The sequence below is a fragment of the Podarcis liolepis genome (assembly GCF_965112155.1).
Source record: "Podarcis liolepis genome assembly, chromosome: 4".
In the NCBI taxonomy this organism is placed as follows: domain Eukaryota; kingdom Metazoa; phylum Chordata; class Lepidosauria; order Squamata; family Lacertidae; genus Podarcis; species Podarcis liolepis.
The window spans coordinates 100130102-100150144 of NC_139558.1; the positions used below are offsets into that span (position 1 = coordinate 100130102).

The 20043-nt window shown below is 44.2% G+C and overlaps 1 protein-coding gene across 1 annotated transcript in view; it reads left to right on the forward strand.

The window, feature by feature from the left end:
* PGM2L1 (phosphoglucomutase 2 like 1) overlaps window positions 1–20043 on the forward strand; it is a 44461-nt gene that overhangs the window by 14523 nt on the left and 9895 nt on the right. Inside the window, exons 3-9 of the mRNA XM_083499647.1 lie at window positions 4685–4791; window positions 6965–7049; window positions 8247–8330; window positions 15775–15968; window positions 16696–16885; window positions 16992–17089; window positions 18994–19174. Of these exons, the coding sequence (XP_083355773.1) occupies window positions 4685–4791; window positions 6965–7049; window positions 8247–8330; window positions 15775–15968; window positions 16696–16885; window positions 16992–17089; window positions 18994–19174 (939 nt within the window). The remainder of the gene's footprint in view (window positions 1–4684; window positions 4792–6964; window positions 7050–8246; window positions 8331–15774; window positions 15969–16695; window positions 16886–16991; window positions 17090–18993; window positions 19175–20043) is intronic.

Consider the following 20043-nt stretch of genomic DNA (forward strand, 5'->3'; position numbering starts at 1 on the left):
GAAACAAAGAGTGGCCTCATGGCTGCCTCACTAAGCAGGAACCCAGTTGTGCAAAGCTGTGCCCAAGGAGCTGAACGACACATCAATGTGGCTCCTCTTTTGGGGGTTTATGTTGGCTTTGCTGAAAGTTCAGAAGCTCCAAAAGAGAGCTGTTTCACACAAAAGTCAACTACCTTGCTATATAAATTTGAGCTTCCCGTGTGCATATGGTCGATGTAATTCCCTTTGTTGAACATGAGCGGCTAACAAGCTGAAAGCCTTCAACTATAAATGATTACCGAATTAATATGTGCATATGAGGAGTACCAAAGCACTTTTACAGCAGGGCAGGCTTTAAGGAACTCAACGTGCTCATGGGCCTTGCTGGGCTGCTGAGGAAGCAAACACAGCTTTGTACTTTCTGACCTCTCTGTTTTGTTCACTTTGAAAGTGTTCATGCTGTGACAGCCTGAAGAGCACGTGCCAGCTTTGTGTTTTGGTCTACTGGAAGCACGAGGAACTTTGGATTGGCTGCTAAGTAATAATAAGCATTCTTGGCAGAAGACTTCAGTTCAGATACCAGGAAGTCTCTGCGAACACTGTTGTGCTAGCTTTGCTGGTTATCTCCCTGACTGGTGGTTATTTTCTTCGGTAATGATTTCTTGTTGCATAAGACAGCATTCTTTGACAAGTGGGTTAAGGCAGGTTTTCCCCTGAACTTCAGGAGTTCTTGAAAATCCTTGTTTGTCTTCTTCAAGCCCTTTGTTTCAGGTTTATATTTGCATTTTGGTGAAGGCTAAGACTGGGAAATCGTTTTGGGAGGCTGCCAGCTACACTGCAGCTTTTGACTAAACTTTTGCATTTTGCATTGACTAGAAAATAAATATTATTATTTTTTTATTTGTTTTTTTTATTGGTTTTAATTCATTTTGTAACATCATACATTAAACCAAACAAAAAAGACATACACAACACATTCACACCAAAAAGAATACATAAAAAAATTAAAAAGGAAAATAATAATAAAGAGGACAAATAAGGAGAAGGAAAGAAAAGAAAAAAAAAAAGAAAAACTCTTAACATAGGTCAACAACAGATTAACTACATTAACTACAAAACACATAACACTGACTGACTTCCCTTCATCTCGGTTTCGGAATGTGTTATAAAGTTTTTCTATCTGACTAGAAAATAAATAAGTACAGGGCTGGTCCAGCTTTGCCATGCCAAATACAGTGGTAACCTCTGGTTACATACGCTTCAGGTTACATATGCTTCAGGTTACAGACTCCGCTAAACCAGAAATAGTACCTCGGGTTAAGAACTTTGCTTCAGGATGAGAACAGAAATCGTGCTCTGATGGCGCGGCAGCAGCAGGAGGCCCCATTAGCTAAAGTGGTGCTTCAGGTTAAGAACAGTTTCAGGTTAAGAACGGACCTCTGGAACGAATGACCGTATTTTTCGCTCTATGGGATGCACTTTTCCCCCCTCCAAAAATTAAGGGGAAATGTGTGTGCGTCCTATGGAACAAATGCAGGCTCCTTGGCTTCAGCAATAGCAACGCGAAGCCTCCGAAGCGCAGAGGGAGCGCTCCCTCCACCTCCGGGGCTACGCGTTGCTTTCGCTGAAGCCTGAAGAGCAAGAGGGGTCGGTGCACACCCTTCCCTCTTGCTCTCCGGGCTTCAGGGATAACTGCCTGAAGACTTCGGAGCACAGCGCGAGTTCCCGCTGTGTTCCGGAGGCTTCAGGTTCCTTTTGCTGAAGCCAGGAGAGTCTTGCTCTCCTGGCTTCAGCAGAGAGGGAGAGCTGCGCAGCGCCCCTTCAGCCAAGCGGGAGGAGAAATGGAAGGGGCTCCGTTTCTCCTGCCACTTCGCTGAAGGGGCGCTGAGCAGAGAGGGGGAGAATTATTATTTTCTTGTTCTCCCCCTCTAAAACAAGGTGCGTCCTATGGTCCGGTGCGTCCTATAGAGCAAAAAATATGGTAAGTACTTAACCTGGTGTACTACTGTACAGGTATACCTTAGATTATTGAATAGAACTATTTGATATAAGTTGTTTATTTAAAAGTTATGTTTTTATTATGACTTTTTTGTATTGGATTAGAGTGTTATAAAACCATCTTTGTTGTCTACCGCATGGTATTTTGTTGTTTCTTCAGCTTGTAAACTGACTTGCATATAGTAATGTAGAAAGGCGGTATACAAATGAAAAGTGAAATGAAATGAAATATTTAGATTGGGAAGATTATTCCCCTTAGGACAGACTGGTTAACGGCCTTGGGTTGCATATGCCCTCCTGTATCGTATCCTGGCTGGCTTGCTAATACTGTTTGGAACTATTTGCTAATCAAGCACTTATTGTAGTGCAGCTGCTCTCCTCTTTTGGCACACAACCGCCTGGGTTGCATCTGGCAGGCTGGCATGGGAATGGGGAGTTGGCCACCTTTGGCACCTTACACCTCAGATTCTGGAGCTCCCCGTTCTTACGCTTTTGTGGGGAAAAGAGGCAGTATGAAACTCTGTCCACCATTCTCCTTGCATGAACTTGCAGACCCCCAAGCCCTTCATGGTGTCCCAGCTAAATCTCTATCAAAGTCAGCATGATGGGGGAAAGGCTTTGCAGTGCAGTCCTACTGAGCCTCAGATAAGCATGCTAACTAGCTGATCAGCAATCTCATGACTGAGATTTCTGCTGGCCGTGGCTGAAGTGCCAGGAGCTTAATCAGCATTCAGGTTTTGAGCCTCTCTCTATGTTGGCTTTGTGCTGAGTCAAGAGAAGAGGTGTCCTATGGTACACATCCATGCTGGATTTGTGGGAAGCTGAAGAAAAAGGGCTTTTCAATATGAGCAGCACCATTATTTCAGCCATTCTGAAAGTGAAATTGGTACTAAAAGTTCTCCCAGACCAAGTAAAATTACAAATTGTGGTACTGCATTTGGAAAGTGTGAGGTGTTGCTTGCTTCCCTATGGAACCATCTGCTTAATCAGAGACCTCAAGTGCAGACTGCTACGAAACATGCTAGGGCTGACATCAGTTGCATTTTGCACGAAGCATAATTTCTGATGCCAAGTCCTAGAGACTCCTTGGAGAGTCCATGGCAGAGGTCTAGTTTGGATGTTCATACCACAGCTGAATAAACCGAGATGAGCATGATCCATTTGCCCATGCAAATGGATTTCTGTATGGTAGTGTTTTTAATGTCAGTTTGCACACTGCTTAGAAGTACTTTTAAATAAATAAATGACCGCACCAATTCTCACTGTGCTATAATAAACCAGGAAGTCTTCAGTTAACCATAATTTCCTGTTAATGTCTAAACAGGGCCACCATGGTTACCAACTTTGGGAAAAGGCTGGTTCTTAAAACACAGTTGAAGATGGCTCACTATCCTGGCCTATTCCAAGCCTGGTAACCATATTTTAAATAATTTCCCTGAGTTGGAAGGGTCTATGAGTAGAGGCACAATATTTGTTCATATTAGCTAATTAAATCGAGCTATGGTGGTTTGAATTGGGCCACAGTGTTCTACAACTGCAGATGCCATGTTTGCTGGAGACTGTATGAATAAGTAATAGCCATTCTTATGTGAAGAATAATTTGTTTTACTGTTGGGTAAATACAGTGGTACCTCGGGTTAAGAACTTAATTTGTTCTGGAGGTCCGTTCTTAACCTGAAACTGTTCTTAACCTGAGGTACCACTTTAGCTAATGGGGCCTCCCACTGCCGCCATGCCGCCGCCGTGCGGTTTCTGTTCTTATCCTGAAGCAAAATTCTTAACCCGAGGTACTATTTCTCGGTTAGTGGAGTCTGTAATCTGAAACTTCTGTAACCTGAAGTATCTGTAACCCAAGGTACCACTGTACCATTCATTGTGAAGGTTTTCTGGCAGGGGTGGCGAACCTCCAGGCTTTGGGCCAGTCTTGACCTGCTGCCAAGATTGTCCCATAAGGTTATTTTCCCAAAACCACACCCTCCTGACCATCAGTTTACATCACTGGGTGATGTCAGCTGATGTGTGGAGTTCAGTACTGCTTGGGTGCTGCTTTGCTAGTGAAGCAGACCCTTCCCCTGTGGGTCGCCTTTAGAGAACCCCCATGGTACCACCCATCTTTCAGTCGCCTGGCATAATTGCGACATCAGATGTTTGATAGGTGGGTGGCCTTACCCACCTGTCAGAGTTGGCTCATGGATTGGGGGAAGCTAAAGATTTGGCTCTCTGGGCCAAAAAGATTCCTCATACCTGGCTTACTATGTAGGGAAACTTTTCATTGAATAGCACTGGAGACAGTTGGTAAGGGTGAATTAAAGTCAAATTTATGGATTTTCTTTTGTTTCTCTTGCCTTGCTGATGGCAGTCATCAGTGCCAGATTTGAGACTATGGTTGACCAAGGTTCAGATGTTCCACCTGCTCCCTAACGAGGAGGCTTTGGGTAATTAACTTGGTGTAGCCAATGTTGCAGGACTGATGTGAAGTTACAAATGAGAAAACATTGTACTATAGCTTCTCCTGAGATTGCTCAATAAAGAAGGAAACAACTCTAATTGATAATATAATTTGTCCACCATGACAAATTCGGATTACATAATTGGGACAGAGAATTCTTTATTACAGCTTCCCTGTGCTAGTGGAATAGGGAAGGTCTGAAAACCTAATCAAATAGGAGGCTTTATGCATGGGACTTCTCTTTTTACTTTGCTGCAGGGGATGTACAAATACCTTGAGAAATCGTTTCCAGACTTCAAGCAACGTGGTTTTGTTGTTGGATATGACACGCGAGGCCAGATAACCAGCAGTTGCAGCAGCTTAAGGTATGGGCTTGGTTGGGAGTAGAAACAAGATTGCCATGGAATGACTAAGTCCCCTTTGCACTAAGCAGAAATCAAACTTTTAAAATTTGAAGACGAGAAGAAACCTGGAAGATATATCAGTTCTTTTTGAATGTGAACGTCTGTATCTGAAAGCGACACGAAGGCGTAGCCTCCGTTCTGCCACATTACAGATCTCATTTCAGTCATAAGGGGCAGTTTGGTGGATGAAGTCAGGCACAGAATAACTCAAGCCATGGATTTGATACTTAGGCGTTACACCTGTTGCACAGGCCTGGCTCTTTTCATTAAATGCATAATTTGTGTCAGGTCCTACAGATAAGGCCTAGGATCAGGCAGATTTGCAGAACCTCTGCCCAAGCCTTCCTGGTGCTTTAAAAACTTCTCCCAAAAGCCACAGAGCTATTTAATATGAGGCCAGTTCAAGAGAGACCTTGGGGCAGGGTGTGTGTATTGTTGTATTTTCTTTGAGTTTAAGTAGTTTAGAATTAGAGAGCAGATATGTCCCACGTTTGGCACATTACAGGCATCAAATTGTGCCCCCTGGAGGGAGAGGGAGAGAACCATAGTAGATTTGGAGTGCAGACAAACATAGTATGAGGAACATAGTCAGCCTAGCTTCCTTCTCGCCTTGCAACTCAAATGACAGGTGTTTGTACCAGTGAACTGAATGCTGACTCAGCACTCCGTCTCAAGCATAACACAAGAGGAGCCCTGCTTAGTTGATTCAGCATCCTGTTTCCCACATTGCCCAGCAATAAGCCCTCAAGCAGCACATGCACACCATAGCCCTCCTGCTGTTCTTTCCCCATATGCTGCCTGCCTCAGATCCTGGAGGTGGCATATTGCTGCCATGACCAGCAGCTGTTGATAGCCTTTTTTGCCATGAATTCGACTAATCCCCTCTTAAAGCTGTCCAAGTTGATTGTCATCAAGTGGGACTTCCCTGTATTCTGTCCTGAACTGACCCCCACTATTCAGCTACATTAGATGATCCCAAATTATAGTCTTATTAGATGAAGGGGAGAAAAATTAGATGGGGGGAGAGAGCCAGTGTGGTGTAGTGGTTAAGAGTGGTAGTCTCGTAATCTGGGGAACCGGGTTCGCGTCTCCGCTCCTCCACATGCAGCTGCTGGGTGACCTTGGGCCAGTCACACTTCTCTGAAGTCTCTCAGCCCCACTCACCTCACAAAGTGTTTGTTGTGTGGGAGGAAGGGAAAGGAGAATGTGAGCCGCTTTGAGACTCCTTCGGGTAGTGATAAAGCGGGATATCAAATCCAAACTCTTCTTCTTCTTCTATCCACTTTCTCTGCACCAGGCACAATTTTATATTTCTCTGTCATATTTCCCCTTACGCACCTTAAGAAGCCCCCAACAGTGCGCTCTTTCCTTGTGTGAGAGTAGCTACAGACTCCAAATTATTTTGATTGCCTGTCTCTGCATGTTTTCTAGCTCTACAATATCCTTTTTTTGAGATGTGGCAACTAGAACTGTGCATAGTATTCCAGGTGTGGCAATACTATAAAGGACCCCTGACCATTAGGTCCAGTCGTGGCTGACTCTGGGTTTGTGGTGTTCATCTCACTTTACTGGCTGAGGGAGCCGGCGTACAGCTTCCGGGTCATGTGGCCAGCATGACTAAGCCACTTTTGGCAAACCAGAGCAGCACACAGAAACGCCGTTTACCTTCCCGCCAGAGCGGTACCTATTTATCTACTTGCACTTTGACGTGCTTTCGAACTGCTAGGTTGGCAGGAGCAGGGACCGAGCAACGGGAGCTCACTCCATCGTGGGGATTCGAACCGCCGACCTTCTGATTGGCACGTCCTAGGCTCTGTGGTTTAACCCACAGCGCCACCCGCGTCCCTTAGATACTATAGATACTTAGATACTATAGATCAATACTATAGGTGCCTATAAAAGCATAGTGATATTTGCAGTTTATTGTTGATCCCTTTCGTAGATTCTTAACAGGGAAGCTACCCTTTGCGCAGCTGCCCTACATTGGGTCAGGTGACATTACCCATTTATTTATCCATTTGCCACTTTCTTCTTTTTCTTTTTAAAAAGGAAATGGGAATTTGTCTTGTCTTAGGATTTTGGGGAGAGTGCAATGGACAGGAGAGTGGCTTTATCATTTTTTTGTTTTCCACAGACTTGCAAAGCTCACAGCAGCAGTCCTGCTTGCTAAGGGTGTACCTGTCTACCTGTTCTCAAGATATGTTCCCACTCCTTTTGTGGTAAGTCCATCCTTATATTATTATTATTATTATTGGGAACATGGCCAGCAGGTTCTAAACTGGATCCACATCTCTAGTGCGAAACCTTATTGAATGTTGTGGCAGGGGTAAGAAATGAATGTTTGGATTGATCACAGTTAGTTTGTTTGCTGTAAGGGCTAGCATTTACATACGGCAATGGAGCAGTGGTGTGCTTGATACTTAAAGTAGAAATTAGAATTCTGAATAATGTCAGGCCTTGGCTTGATGAAATTACCAGTATATATCCTCTGGTGATCCTTTGCTAGAGTCGGAATAGGTGACTTGAACCCCTGTTTCAAAACCATTTGAAATCTGTTGCAACATCAACATGTATATGTCAGATGCCTTGGGAGTTATTTTTTGTTTTGTTTTTGTTTTCACTATTTATTTTTGAGATCTTTGGATGAAGGGTGGTATATAAATTTGATCAATCATATAATTAAATAGGGGGGGGGGTGAATATGTGTTACCTGAAGTCTCTTGGAGCGGCAATTCTTTCTCATACCAGAAATTGCACAAATAACATTACAGAAGGTCTGCCCACTGAACATATCTCGACTTACGGCAGATGTGCTCCTCAAATGTATGGATTACCATTATTACCGTTTGTAGCACTTGCTTTCCAGAGTCGTGAAAGGTCAAAATCCTGGGCTCCAACCCATCTCTGCATGCGCAGTAGATGTTTGAACTCTTCCCTTGGGTATGGAGTGGCTTGTGCTTAGAAACAAGACCCGAAGCCTTTGCTTTCATGTGCCTGGGGCTTTCTGGACTGCAGTCTTGGGTGCAATACAGAGAGAGCTGAACATGTTTTCAGGCCTTTTGATATCATTGGAATGTGCGTGTCTTCACAACACCATCTTGGGCTCAGTTAGGCATATTGATTTTCCTGTATCTTTGGCACTAAGCTGATGAACAGCTCTGAGCCACTTATAATAACTTGCTTGTTTAGAGGATGTGACTTGGGAAATATCTAGGGATTCCTCTTTTGTTTAATAGCATTGTCAAGCCAAAAACACTGCGTAACTCAAAGGTCAAACTGAATGGCAGTTGTCATTCAAGGGTCCACATATTCTTCTTGCATCAGTTGTGCAGACGCTTGGAATATCCTGAGTTCCTATCTGGGCTGTTTCGGAAATCCTGGCATGCTGGAGAGTGAATGTGGTTTTTGTCTTGCAGCCCTACGCAGTTCAGCAGCTCAGAGCTGTAGCTGGGGTGATGATTACTGCTTCCCATAACCGTAAGGAAGACAATGGCTACAAGGTACGTCGAAGAACTCTCTAGATGCCTGCTAGCTTTTAACAATCCTTTAAATCAAGAGTCTAAGAAAAGATCTGTGTTAGATACTGGAGTTGTTTGGGGAAAGGTCCTAACTCAGCGGTAGAGCAGACGGTCCTAGGTTCAGTCCCCAATGGCATATTTCGATAGGGCTGGAAAAAACTCCTGCATGAAACCCTCAAGAGTCACTGCCAGTCAGTGTAGACAGTACTGAGCTAGATGGATTCAATGGTCATATATATATATATATATATATATATATATATATATGGAATATAAACAAAACATATCATCCTTAATTCCCCCCCCCATAAAACAACCCCCTGTTGGGATTCGCAGGATACTGGATAAGTCTGCAGGCTTCAACAGGATGATGCAATACGCTGCTGGGCCAGAGTGACTCAGCAGGAGTGTGATTAGTGTAATTGGCTATCACCTGTTTTAAAAAGGAAAGCCTGTTTAACAGGGGTGTGGTGGTTGTGCTGTAGTGTGATGGTGCTGTGGTGGAGAGTATTCGTTTGTAAGTACTCTGTGTGGACTGTTTCTTTTGTAAATGCCTGCATATAACTCACATTAAAAAGGACTGCACTGAAAAACCTGGAACTCTTAGTGCTTTGCTGAAAACGCCGCGTGGAATACGCGACAGGGTTATGGGCCCAGCACGCTTCCGCTGCGCAAGAGTACAGGTGGCAGTTATCTAGCCGTGGGTGCTGGAGGTGAGCTGCAGGGATGGAGCAGTCCAGAACTGGCGTGTTGCTGGAGAAGCTGACGGCCACGAACTACAGCATCTGGTCAGTCCGCATGCAACACTTCCTCAAGCGTGAGGGCCTGTGGAAAGTGGTGGAAACTCCACCACAGCCCCCTGAGGAGGATGAGGACGATGATGAAAAGCTGGCACTAGCAGAGGCCCAGCTTGAAAAGGATGAGAAAGCTTTGGCTACGATCATCCTTGGAGTGGACGACAGCCAGCTAGTCTACGTAGCTGATAAGGTGACGGCAAGTGAGGCGTGGAATGCACTCAAGGCTGTCCATGTGCGAGAGACGGCTGGCTCACTGATAACACTGACCAGGAGACTGTACCGGTGTCGGAAGAAACCGGGGGACTCCCTGGTAAACCACCTAAAATTCCTAACAGGCTGTTTCCAGGAGCTAGCCTTAAGAGGGAGGCCTGTGGGGGAAGAGGACAAAGTCTTTATAGTCCTGAGTTCCCTTGATGACAGCTATGATATGCTGGTCAACTCCCTCGAGTCTGTAGAGACTGATAAGCTGACTCTGGAATACGTGACCGGACGGTTGTATGCAGAGGAGGACAGACGTGCAGAGCGAAAGATGACCTCAGCCCAGCTGTTGGAGCATCCCAGAGGGAACAACAGCCGGGAAGAGCAGAGGTGTCGGGAGCCGGAGAAACAGCCAGGAGGAGCTGCTGCAGACCAGCCGGTGGTCAACAAAGTAAAAAGGTGTTTTTGCTGCAAGTCCAGTGGACATCTGCTGCGGGACTGCCCGAGAAAACAACAAAAACAGCGGAAGCACAAGTGGCAGCAGAGGGAGTCTACCGCTTGGGTGTCTGCAGATGGTCAAGAAAATGAGGAGCTGTGGGTTCTGGACAGTGGAGCTTCTCAAACCTTTTGTAAAAGAAAAGGACTGCTAACTGATGCTAGGGCTTCAAACAAAAAACATGTAAGTCTTGCTACAGGCCAGAAAGCTAATGTGGTTTGTGAGGGGGAGGTTGTGTTCCCACAGCTGGGACACACATTCAGGAATGTGTTGTGTGTGCCTAGTTTGCAAAACAATCTCCTGAGCATTCCTGATTTAGCAAAAGCAGGCTTTGAAGTAAGTTTTGTGGGAGATCAGTGCCAGATAAAGCAAAATGGGGCAGTGTTGGCAAATGCTAGCCTTAGAACTAATATGTATGTACTGCAGTGTGAATCTAAGGTTGCAAATGTGCAAAATGTCCCGACCCATGATATGTGTATTCATCTCCTGCACAGGCGTTTGGCTCATGCTAGCTATAAGGTGCTAAACAAAACATTGGAGTTGTGTGGGGGGATGAAAAACATAAAAAGTTGTGATAATTACTTAGACTGCAATATCTGCAAGGAGGTTAAAAGCAGGGCTTGCCCAGTAGCAAGAGCAAGCCAGAGAGAAACCAAAAAACCACTGGAGTTGATTCATGCTGATGTAACTGGTCCTTTTCCACCTAGTGTCTCCCACAACAAGTATTGTTTAATCCTAGTGGATGATTTTTCTAGATTTGGCTGGGTCTATCCATTAAAGCAAAAGTCTGATGTTGCCCAAACCTTGAAGTTCTGGGTAAGAAGGGTAGAAAGGCAACTTGGTGAAAAGGTGTGCTCTATTCAATCAGACAGGGGAGGGGAGTTTATGGCAAGCTCCCTAAGAAACTGGTTGCGTGCCCAAGGGATTAAACATAGGCTTACCAATGTGGCCACGCCTCAGGAGAACGGAGTAGCAGAGCGTAGGGGAGGTGTCTTGCAAACACAAATGAAAGCATTGTTAGCAGATGCAAATCTTCCAATTAAGTACTGGGCTGAGAGTATTAAGACTGCGAATTATCTTGGGAATCGCTTGTGGTCAAGGGTACTAGATGACATACCCTATAAAATTCTCTATAACAAAAGTCCCAGTTTGCAACATTTAAGAATCTTTGGGACAAAGGCATGGGTTGACATACCTGTGAAAAACCGAAGAAAAGGTGGGAAAAGGGCACAGCAGTTGCTATTTCTTGGGTATGAAAGTGGTACGAAAGCCTACAGGTTTGAAGATGATAAAAACCTTTTGAGTTATAGTCGATCAGCCAGCTTTAATGAGCAAAGAAATTGGCCCAAGATACATGCAAACCTGCTGCCAGAAAAAGTTTTACTGCCGAGCATACCTGATAAGGCAGCTGAAACAAAGCTAAGAATTGGCAGCTCTCCCAAAGAAACTGAAAGGGAGGAGGTAAAGGTTGAGCATTTTTCTCCAGCTGCTAGCATGGAGCAGGGGAGAGAAGAAAGTGCAACAGGGATAGGAGGAGGTAGATCTACAGAGTCTATCCACCCCAAAAGCAGTCCTGAAGGTAGCCCAGGGGGTGAGATTAATGAACCAAGGAGGTCTACAAGAAGTAATAAAGGTCAACCTCCAGACCGTTATGGGTTCCCAGCCACCATAAACCAGGTTTGTGTAACTGAACCAGAAAACTTTGAAGAAGTGCAAGAGTTACCTACTCTAGAGAAAGAGGCGTGGTTAAAGGCAATGCAGACAGAGTATAACTCTCTGCTAAACAACAATGTGTTTGTACCTACAGAATTGCCTGAAGGTAAAAAGCCCATAAGCTGCAAGTGGGTTTTTAAAGTGAAAAAGCTGGCTGGTGGTAGTTGTCAGAGGAAAGCCAGGTTGGTTGCACGGGGCTTTACACAGAGGAAAATGATACATTATGATGAAGTGTTTGCCCCAACAGCAAAGGCTGAAACAGTAAAATCAGTTTTAGCAATGGCAAGTCTGAGAGGGTTAAAAGTTAATCATTTTGATGTTGCCTCAGCATATTTAAATGCTCCTATTGACGCCGAGGTATATTTACAGCAAATACCAGGTTATGAGCTAGAAAAAGACAGTATGGTGTTAAAACTGCAAAGGGCACTATACGGATTACACCAAAGTGCACGTCTATGGCATGAATGCATAGACACAACTTTGAAAAAGATGGGATTCAAACAAAGCCTGGCTGATTCCTGTTTATATTCAGCAATGGTGCAAGGAAGTGTTTGTTATTTACTTTTGTATGTTGATGATATCTGTCTAGTAACAACTGCACAAAAGCAAGTGTCTTGGTTTATAAACAGCCTAGGTAACAAATACAAACTGAAGTATTTGGGAGAGATTCAAAATTACTTAGGAGTAGAGGTTCAGAGAAATGAAGAGGGCGTTTACTCTCTGAGTCAGAAGGAAAAAATCAAAAAGTTACTGAAGACATATGGAATGGAGAGGGCAAATGAGGTTGACACTCCCATAACTACCCAGTACAAAAATGAACCAGAAGGGCAAAAATGTGAGAATGCAACAGCATTTCATTCTCTGTTGGGTTCTCTGTTATATTTAAGTTGTTGGACAAGACCCGACATAACATTGGCAGTGCACACGTTAAGCCAAAGAAGTGCAGACCCGGCTCAGAGAGATTGGGTAGCACTTAAAAGAATCCTAAGGTATCTGAAAGGCACAAAAGATTACAAACTGGTGCTGGATACAGGACATGATCAGCAAGTGTATGCATACGCTGATGCCAGCTGGGGAGACAGAGAAAATGGAAAGTCTACCACTGGCTATGCCATATATATTGGAAATGCCCTGGTTCAGTGGAAATCCCAGAAACAAACATTTGTTGCCACAAGTACTTGTGAAGCAGAGTACTCAGCCATAAGCGAATGTGTATCACAAATAGAGTGGTTTGCTGGCCTAACAAAAGAGCTTGGAATACCTTCTGAAATGCCAATCACTGTGCTAAGTGACAACATGGCTGCACAACAACTTGCTAACCAACAGAACTTTAAAAGCAAGAGTAAACATATAGCGATAAGATACGGAAATGTGAAAAATGCTTTGGAAAGAAATGTGTTAAAGGTACAGCACTGTAACACAAAATGTAATGTGGCAGATCTGTATACAAAATGTTTGGATGCTCCTAAATTTCGAGACTTAAGAGAATTATTGGGTCTCAAGCCTTTGACTTAAGGAGGAGTGTTGGGATTCGCAGGATACTGGATAAGTCTGCAGGCTTCAACAGGATGATGCAATACGCTGCTGGGCCAGAGTGACTCAGCAGGAGTGTGATTAGTGTAATTGGCTATCACCTGTTTTAAAAAGGAAAGCCTGTTTAACAGGGGTGTGGTGGTTGTGCTGTAGTGTGATGGTGCTGTGGTGGAGAGTATTCGTTTGTAAGTACTCTGTGTGGACTGTTTCTTTTGTAAATGCCTGCATATAACTCACATTAAAAAGGACTGCACTGAAAAACCTGGAACTCTTAGTGCTTTGCTGAAAACGCCGCGTGGAATACGCGACACCCCCTCCCCCCCACAACTTCCCTCAGTTCCAATCTCTGGTTTCTCTATAGATGCTATTCTCTGCATGTTACAAAATTGTATAAATCCTTAATTTATCTGACTGATTATTATCAATAACAAGTTTGTGAGTGTTTATTCAAAGCCTGCCAAGGAGTCCAGTTCACTTTGTTGCCTCTTTAAATACTTTGTAAAAGGTTCCCATTCATCTTTAAAGTCACAGTTATCCTTGTCCCGTAGTTTATGTGTTAATTTTGCCAGTTCTGCATAGTCCATCAGTTTCTCTTGCCATAGTTCTTTAGTCGGGGTTTCCTCATTCTTCCATCCTTGTGGATGGATCCAACGGTCTGACCTGATGTCAGGAAGCTTCCAGACTCTAATATTCTGGAAAATGCTCAAGAATGGAACACCACATACTGTATGTTCTGTTAGTAGAATAATTGCCTTTTAATGAAAATAAATGCATGCTTTCTGCTTTGGTTCTTTGGCCCCTACTGGTTTGCACAGACAATAAATGAGGGGTAGGCAACCTAAGGCCCATGGGCCACAAGAGGCCCACGGGGGTTGTTTAACTGGCCCACTAGCCGCCCCCGAACCGAACAGATTGCTTGGTGAGTCCCTGGGCGCTGCGCTAAACTGGTGCAGCGCGGTGCAGGGACTCTCTTCCGTGGCGCCAGAAATCGTGCCTGTGCATGCACAGACGGCGGAAATCATGTCTGCGCAGATTCCGGAAATTGCGGGTGTGCACAATCCAGCCCACAGAGGGATCTCCGCTGGAGTGAACCAGCCCAGGCGTGGTAAACCTTGCCGACCCCTGCAATAAATTGTTCTTTTTTCTGTGTTTATACGTCAAATGTCTGCTAAAACTTGGTTGCTGAGACTTGCAGGTGGGGAGAGCTCAGTGCTACTTGCAGACTTCCCAAAGACAAACAGATGTAATAGTAATTTATTATTTGTACCCCAGCCACTCTGGGCGGCTTCCAACAAAAATTAAAAATACATTAAAACGTCACACATTAAAAACTTCCCTGTCCACTGTAAGAACAAGGATGCTGGGCTAAATGAACCTTTGGGCTGGTCCATCTGCCGAGCTCTGCTGATAGGATGATGTTGGGTGAAAATACCCTCCAAGGGAGAGTGAATGGCGTTTTTCACACTTTGGTGAAAAGACTTTTTATTTTGACACCCCCAGAGTATTGAAAGCTGGCATTGTAGGTGCATCTCAATGCCATCAGGTATCATTTTACCACAACTTTAAAGGGAGCCTGCTTGAATGAGCAGCACAGAGCAACAAGAAACCCCCTCTTTCCAAATAGCCCCTGGCCTTTACAAATACTAGGGTTGTATTCAACTAACTTTTACTTGGAGCAGACTCACTGAACTTAATGGCTAGAAATAACTTAGGTTTGTTGATTTCAGTGGATCTATGCAGAGTAAAAGTTGGTTGAATACAATCCATGGATTGTTGTATCCTCCCAGTTTTTGATATAATTAATTACTGTCTTTACTATGAATTTCTAAAAGTAGATAATAAAACACCAACCACAGCCTTTTATTATTCTGATACATCAGACTATCAAATATTGACCTATTTGCCCTTCAGAGCTAAATGAGCATGTATGTTTATTGATCATTTCAATTTTGTTTTCAAAAATACAAACCAAGTGGAGAATACTTACATAGAAAAGTGATATACCAGCACCGTTTTTGAAAAAGTGTGCTGCTGTTGCATTTTATAGATCGAGGCTTTTTCAGCCCAAATGAAGTCAAAGCAGGCAGAACAACAGATATGACGCTTAGCTTCGTACAGTAGGCTGCCATCTAGCCCTGCAAGCCCACCCACCCACATTTCTCTCCAGGCAAGCAGGAGGTATTAGCTGGTCAGAAGCACTTGAGGAGGGCTTCTAAGGAGCCGTGGTGCAGTGAGACTTCTGAGAGCCAAGTATAGATGGCTGAGGGGCCACATTGGCCCCTAGGCCTCAGGTTCCTCACTTTTCTCGTAGAGCTTGCATCACTACATGCATTCTTTTTCTTCTTTTTTAAAGAATTTTTAAATTAATTTTCTTTTCTATTATTTAAAAACATCTCATATCAATAACATACATATTACACATGGTCACCCCCTCCCTCCCGGACTTCCGTCAGCTTCCATTTCTGATTTATTGCCTCCTTATTATACTGCTGTTTCATACAATCCACTATATCATTCCTTCATCCCGTTAATTGTTCTTTATCAATAAAGATGTGAATGTTTATTTAAACATATAGCATTCTCGTGCTATAGTTGCTGAACGTTTGGCATTTAAATTTTGGAGTGCTCAGACCCCGCCCAGAGGTCTTGCAGTGATTGAACTCTTACACTTTCCCAACTCTCACTTTAGGTATACTGGGAAAATGGCGCTCAGATCACATCTCCTCATGACAAAGAAATCCTGAAGTGTATAGAAGAATGTGTTGAGCCGTGGAACGACTCCTGGAATGAGAATCTGGTAGAAAGCAGCCCTCTTATGCGAGATCCCTTGAAGGAAATCTGTGCAAGCTACATGGAGGACCTGAAAAAGATCTGTTACCATAGGTAAGAAATCAAAGCACAACTCCTGTAAGCATCAAGTCCATATGTTAGAAGCCCTCAAAGGTGGAGGCTCAGAATTGGAAGCAGGTTAGATGCAAATGTTTGGCTTGGGCGTAGATATTTGAACAGGGAAGAGCAGAAGAAGAGTGTGTATTTTTTAATTTTTGTTTATAAGACCACCTTTCTGGACAAAGACCACTGAAAGATGGCCACCACTGTAGAGGAAAACTTAGTTACCAAAGGTTTGACTGAATAAAAATGACGTAGCCTGGTGCCTGAAAATTGAGAACAATGGAACCAGGCCACATTTCCCCGGGGAGAACATTCCACGAATGAAGGGGCCACCACTGAAAAGGCTCATTCTCATGCAGCCACCTTCTGCACCTCCCTCAGATTTTATGTTTAGTTTTGTATTTACTTTGGCTTTCCCTCCCTTATTTGCTGTGAGCCACCCAGAGAACTTTACCAGACAGCGCACTTGAAGTCTAGGAGAAGGGCAAAGGTAACGGCTGAGCCCACATTAGATTTGCTGGTTATCCATGTCTATCATTTTTAGTTGCAGTGTCCCATGAAAGCCTGGCTCATTCTGCAGATGCTGGACATGTGCTGTGAGCTGTTTTTATATGAAGTCTGCTTTGGCGTCTGGGCATGCCACCATCTCATGTGATGCCACACCACCTTTTGGGAACAGCAGGTCTCCTATTAATCCATTCTGTTGCTTTCTTTATAGGGAGCTGAACACAAAGAGCAGCTTGAAATTTGTTCACACGTCCTTTCATGGGGTTGGGCACGACTACGTGCAGTTGGCTTTTCAGGCGTTTGGCTTTCAGCCTCCCATTCCAGTTCCTGAACAAAAAGACCCAGATCCAGATTTCTCCACTGTAAAATGTCCGAATCCTGAAGAAGGAGAATCTGTGCTAGTAAGTTTGGCAGGCAATTTCGTCCACAGTTCTGTCTGTAAATAAGGGTGGGCGAAACTGACTGGCTGTTTTGTGTTGAGTAAAAATAATAACTTTCCTCTTCCAGGAATTGTCTTTGAGGCTTGCGGAGAAGGAAGGTGCCAGGGTGGTGGTGGCAACTGACCCTGATGCAGACAGATTAGCTGTGGCAGAACTGCAGAAGAAGTAAGCGTGTGTTTGTGTGTGAGAGAGAGTTTACTCTGTGAAGGGGAAAAGACAGGCAAGTCTTGTGGGTGTTCCTTGAGATGCAGACCTCCATACTGAATAATGTTTGAATATCTAAACTTCTGTTTTAAAAATGACACCAGTAATTGTAAGTGGGGTGGTGGTAAGGTAAAGGGACCTCTGACCATTAGGTCCAGTCGTGACCGACTCTAGGGTTGCGGCGCTCATCTCGCTTTACTGGCCAAGGGAGCCGGCGTACAGCTTCCGGGTCATGTGGTCAGCATGACTAAGCCGCTTCTGGCAAACCAGAGCAGCGCACGGAAATGCTGTTTACCTTCCCGCCGGAGTGGTACCTATTGATCTACTTGCACTTTGACATGCTTTCAAACTGCTAGGTGGCCAGGAGCTCATCCCGTTGCAGGGATTTGAACCGCCGACCTTCTGATAGGCAAGTCCTAGGCTTTGTGGTTTAACCCACAGCGCCACTAAAAGCACATATAGCTGAAGCTCCCTGTGCTTCAGATATTCCAAGAAATTGAATTAAAGGCTTGGAAGGGACATGAAAATCCTCAGATCCCTCTATAGTCCAGGAATATATCTGCACCTGCCTCTCTCAGGCCACATCAGAAGAGAAACAGATACACATCACCAACGCATAAAAGCAGCCCGGTTTCTGTTTTCCCTTCTGCCACCATCTCCAACCCCACCCCACCCCACCGTTATTCCATGGCTCCGTTCCAGTTAGCAAGCTCTTAGATTGTTTCCATACTGTACACAGCAAGGATCAGTGCCTTTTCTTTTCAGGGGGTAGGTACTCAATGGTACTTGGTACCAGCACCTCTTTTTGTAGTTGTTAAAAAGTGTGGCACTTACTGTAACAACTTTATGGTGAGTACAGGCACCTATTTTTCTAGAAAAAAATCACTGGCAAGGATGCTCCCAGTTTGGGAGCAGGGAGTGCTTAGGGAAATGCCCAAAGGTTCCAGTGTGCCTATAAGAAGCAAAAATTGCATTAAAATGTGAAGCTGTTCTTGTTCTCTCTGTCCTGGCCCATCTCATTTCCCCTTTGCTACCAGCTTGTTCTCCCCGATATCGCCCTCTCTTCCTTCCTTTACTCCTCTTGTTTCGTTCTCCATAAACCTTCCAACTGGAAGACTTTTCTGCCACAACTTATTCTTCTGAGTTCTCCTACTACTCCCCCTGCCTCTCCTTCCACCGCTAATTCTCAGGCCACTTCCAAACAAGTCTGTGTTGGGGAATGGGGGATTCTTCATACCTGCAGGGTTTTTGCATCATCTGCACAGCATTGATGTCGTCATCAGGATTCCTATCCATATTCCCATATCCATCTATTTGTTTTTATTTTGATAATATATTACGATTATATCATGATAATATTTTGATTATATATTTTATGGTTTTATATTTTGATTTTATTCTGTGAACTGTCCCGAGACCTGCGGGTATAGGGTGGTATATTTAATTCAATTAAAAATAAATAAATCTCAATTTACCCATCCTTTGAAAAATCCAATAACTTTTTTTAAAAATCACCTGTTACCAAAGTCTGAATTGTTCAAAAAATTAAGCCTCAACCTGAAAGTCCCTTGAGTGCCTTTCAAATGAATGAGTCCACAAGCCAGCCACAGTGCAATGAGTGCAGGGGAGGAGCTTCAGTCACCTGGGAAACTCTGCTTCCTGGACCATTCTGAAAATGATGGGGTTTGTATTGGCACCCACATTTAAGAAGCCCTGCTGGTGGACAAGTCTCTTCTTCTGCACAGAAGAAACTTTTAAAGCAACTGTGTTTGTGGCTGCATTCCTCTGTGTTTTGGATTCTCGTGTGTATTCCTTTTGACCTCTGGTCCTCTCCTCTCCTCCTTCTCCTCCTCCTCCTCCTGCAGTGGCCGCTGGAAAGTCTTCACTGGCAATGAGCTGGCAGCGTTGTTTGGGTGGTGGATGTTTACTTGTTGGAAGGAGAATTGTTCCAAAGATGCCGACGTCAAGAATGTTTACATGCTGGCCACCACGGTCTCCTCTAAGATCCTGAAGGCCATCGCACAAAAAGAAGGATTTCACTTTGAAGTAAGAGCTGAATGGTGTTTAGGGTTGTGGTTTGGCTGAGTAAATCCCAGCCGTCTTTGTGCAGTAGTACCTCGGGTTACGAACTTAATTCGTTCCGGAGGTCCGTTCTTAACCCGAAACTGTTCTTAACTTGAGGTGCGTTTTCGCTAATGGGGCCTCCTGCTGCTGCCACGCTGCCAGGGCATGATTTCTGTTTTCACCCTGAAGCAAAGTTCGCAACCGGGAGCAACTACTTCCGGATTAGCGGCGTTTGTAACCCGAAGTGTTTGTAACCCGAGATACTACTGTACAAGGTCCATCTGACCATGGTGAGATATGGAATATTACTACATTCATTATGAGCTAAAGGAGAGAACTGAAGCTGCTCTGGGAAGGAGCTCCAGGGAGAAGGGGAAACTTTTGAGCGTTCAGGGTGCAATTCAGGGGTCTTTTTAAAGGACACGCGAGATGTTAGAAGGAATGAAGCAGTGAGCACCCCCTCACTTATGCCTCTGACATGTAATAAGTTATACTCAGAGGGGACCCATTGAAATTCATGGAGAAGACTTGTTAGATCCATTAATTTCAATGGGTTTACTCTGAATAAATTTTTTGTGGGGGGAGTATTGAGTTGATCCAGATGGTGTGCAGATGTACAAATTTGGGTTTGGGCAGGATCTGTCTCTTGCTTCTTGCAGGCAATTTACCTAGCTCTGGTCAGCTTCAATGTGATATATAATGAATTTATAGAGTGCAATGTGACCAGATTGCAAGGGCTGAGATGATTAAAGCTGTAGAGAGAGCACTGACTTCTTTTCATTATTGCAACTCTTACTGCCCTCTAGTGCCCCTTCTGGAGCACAGCTGTTGTGGCGTCTTTCTGAGAAAAT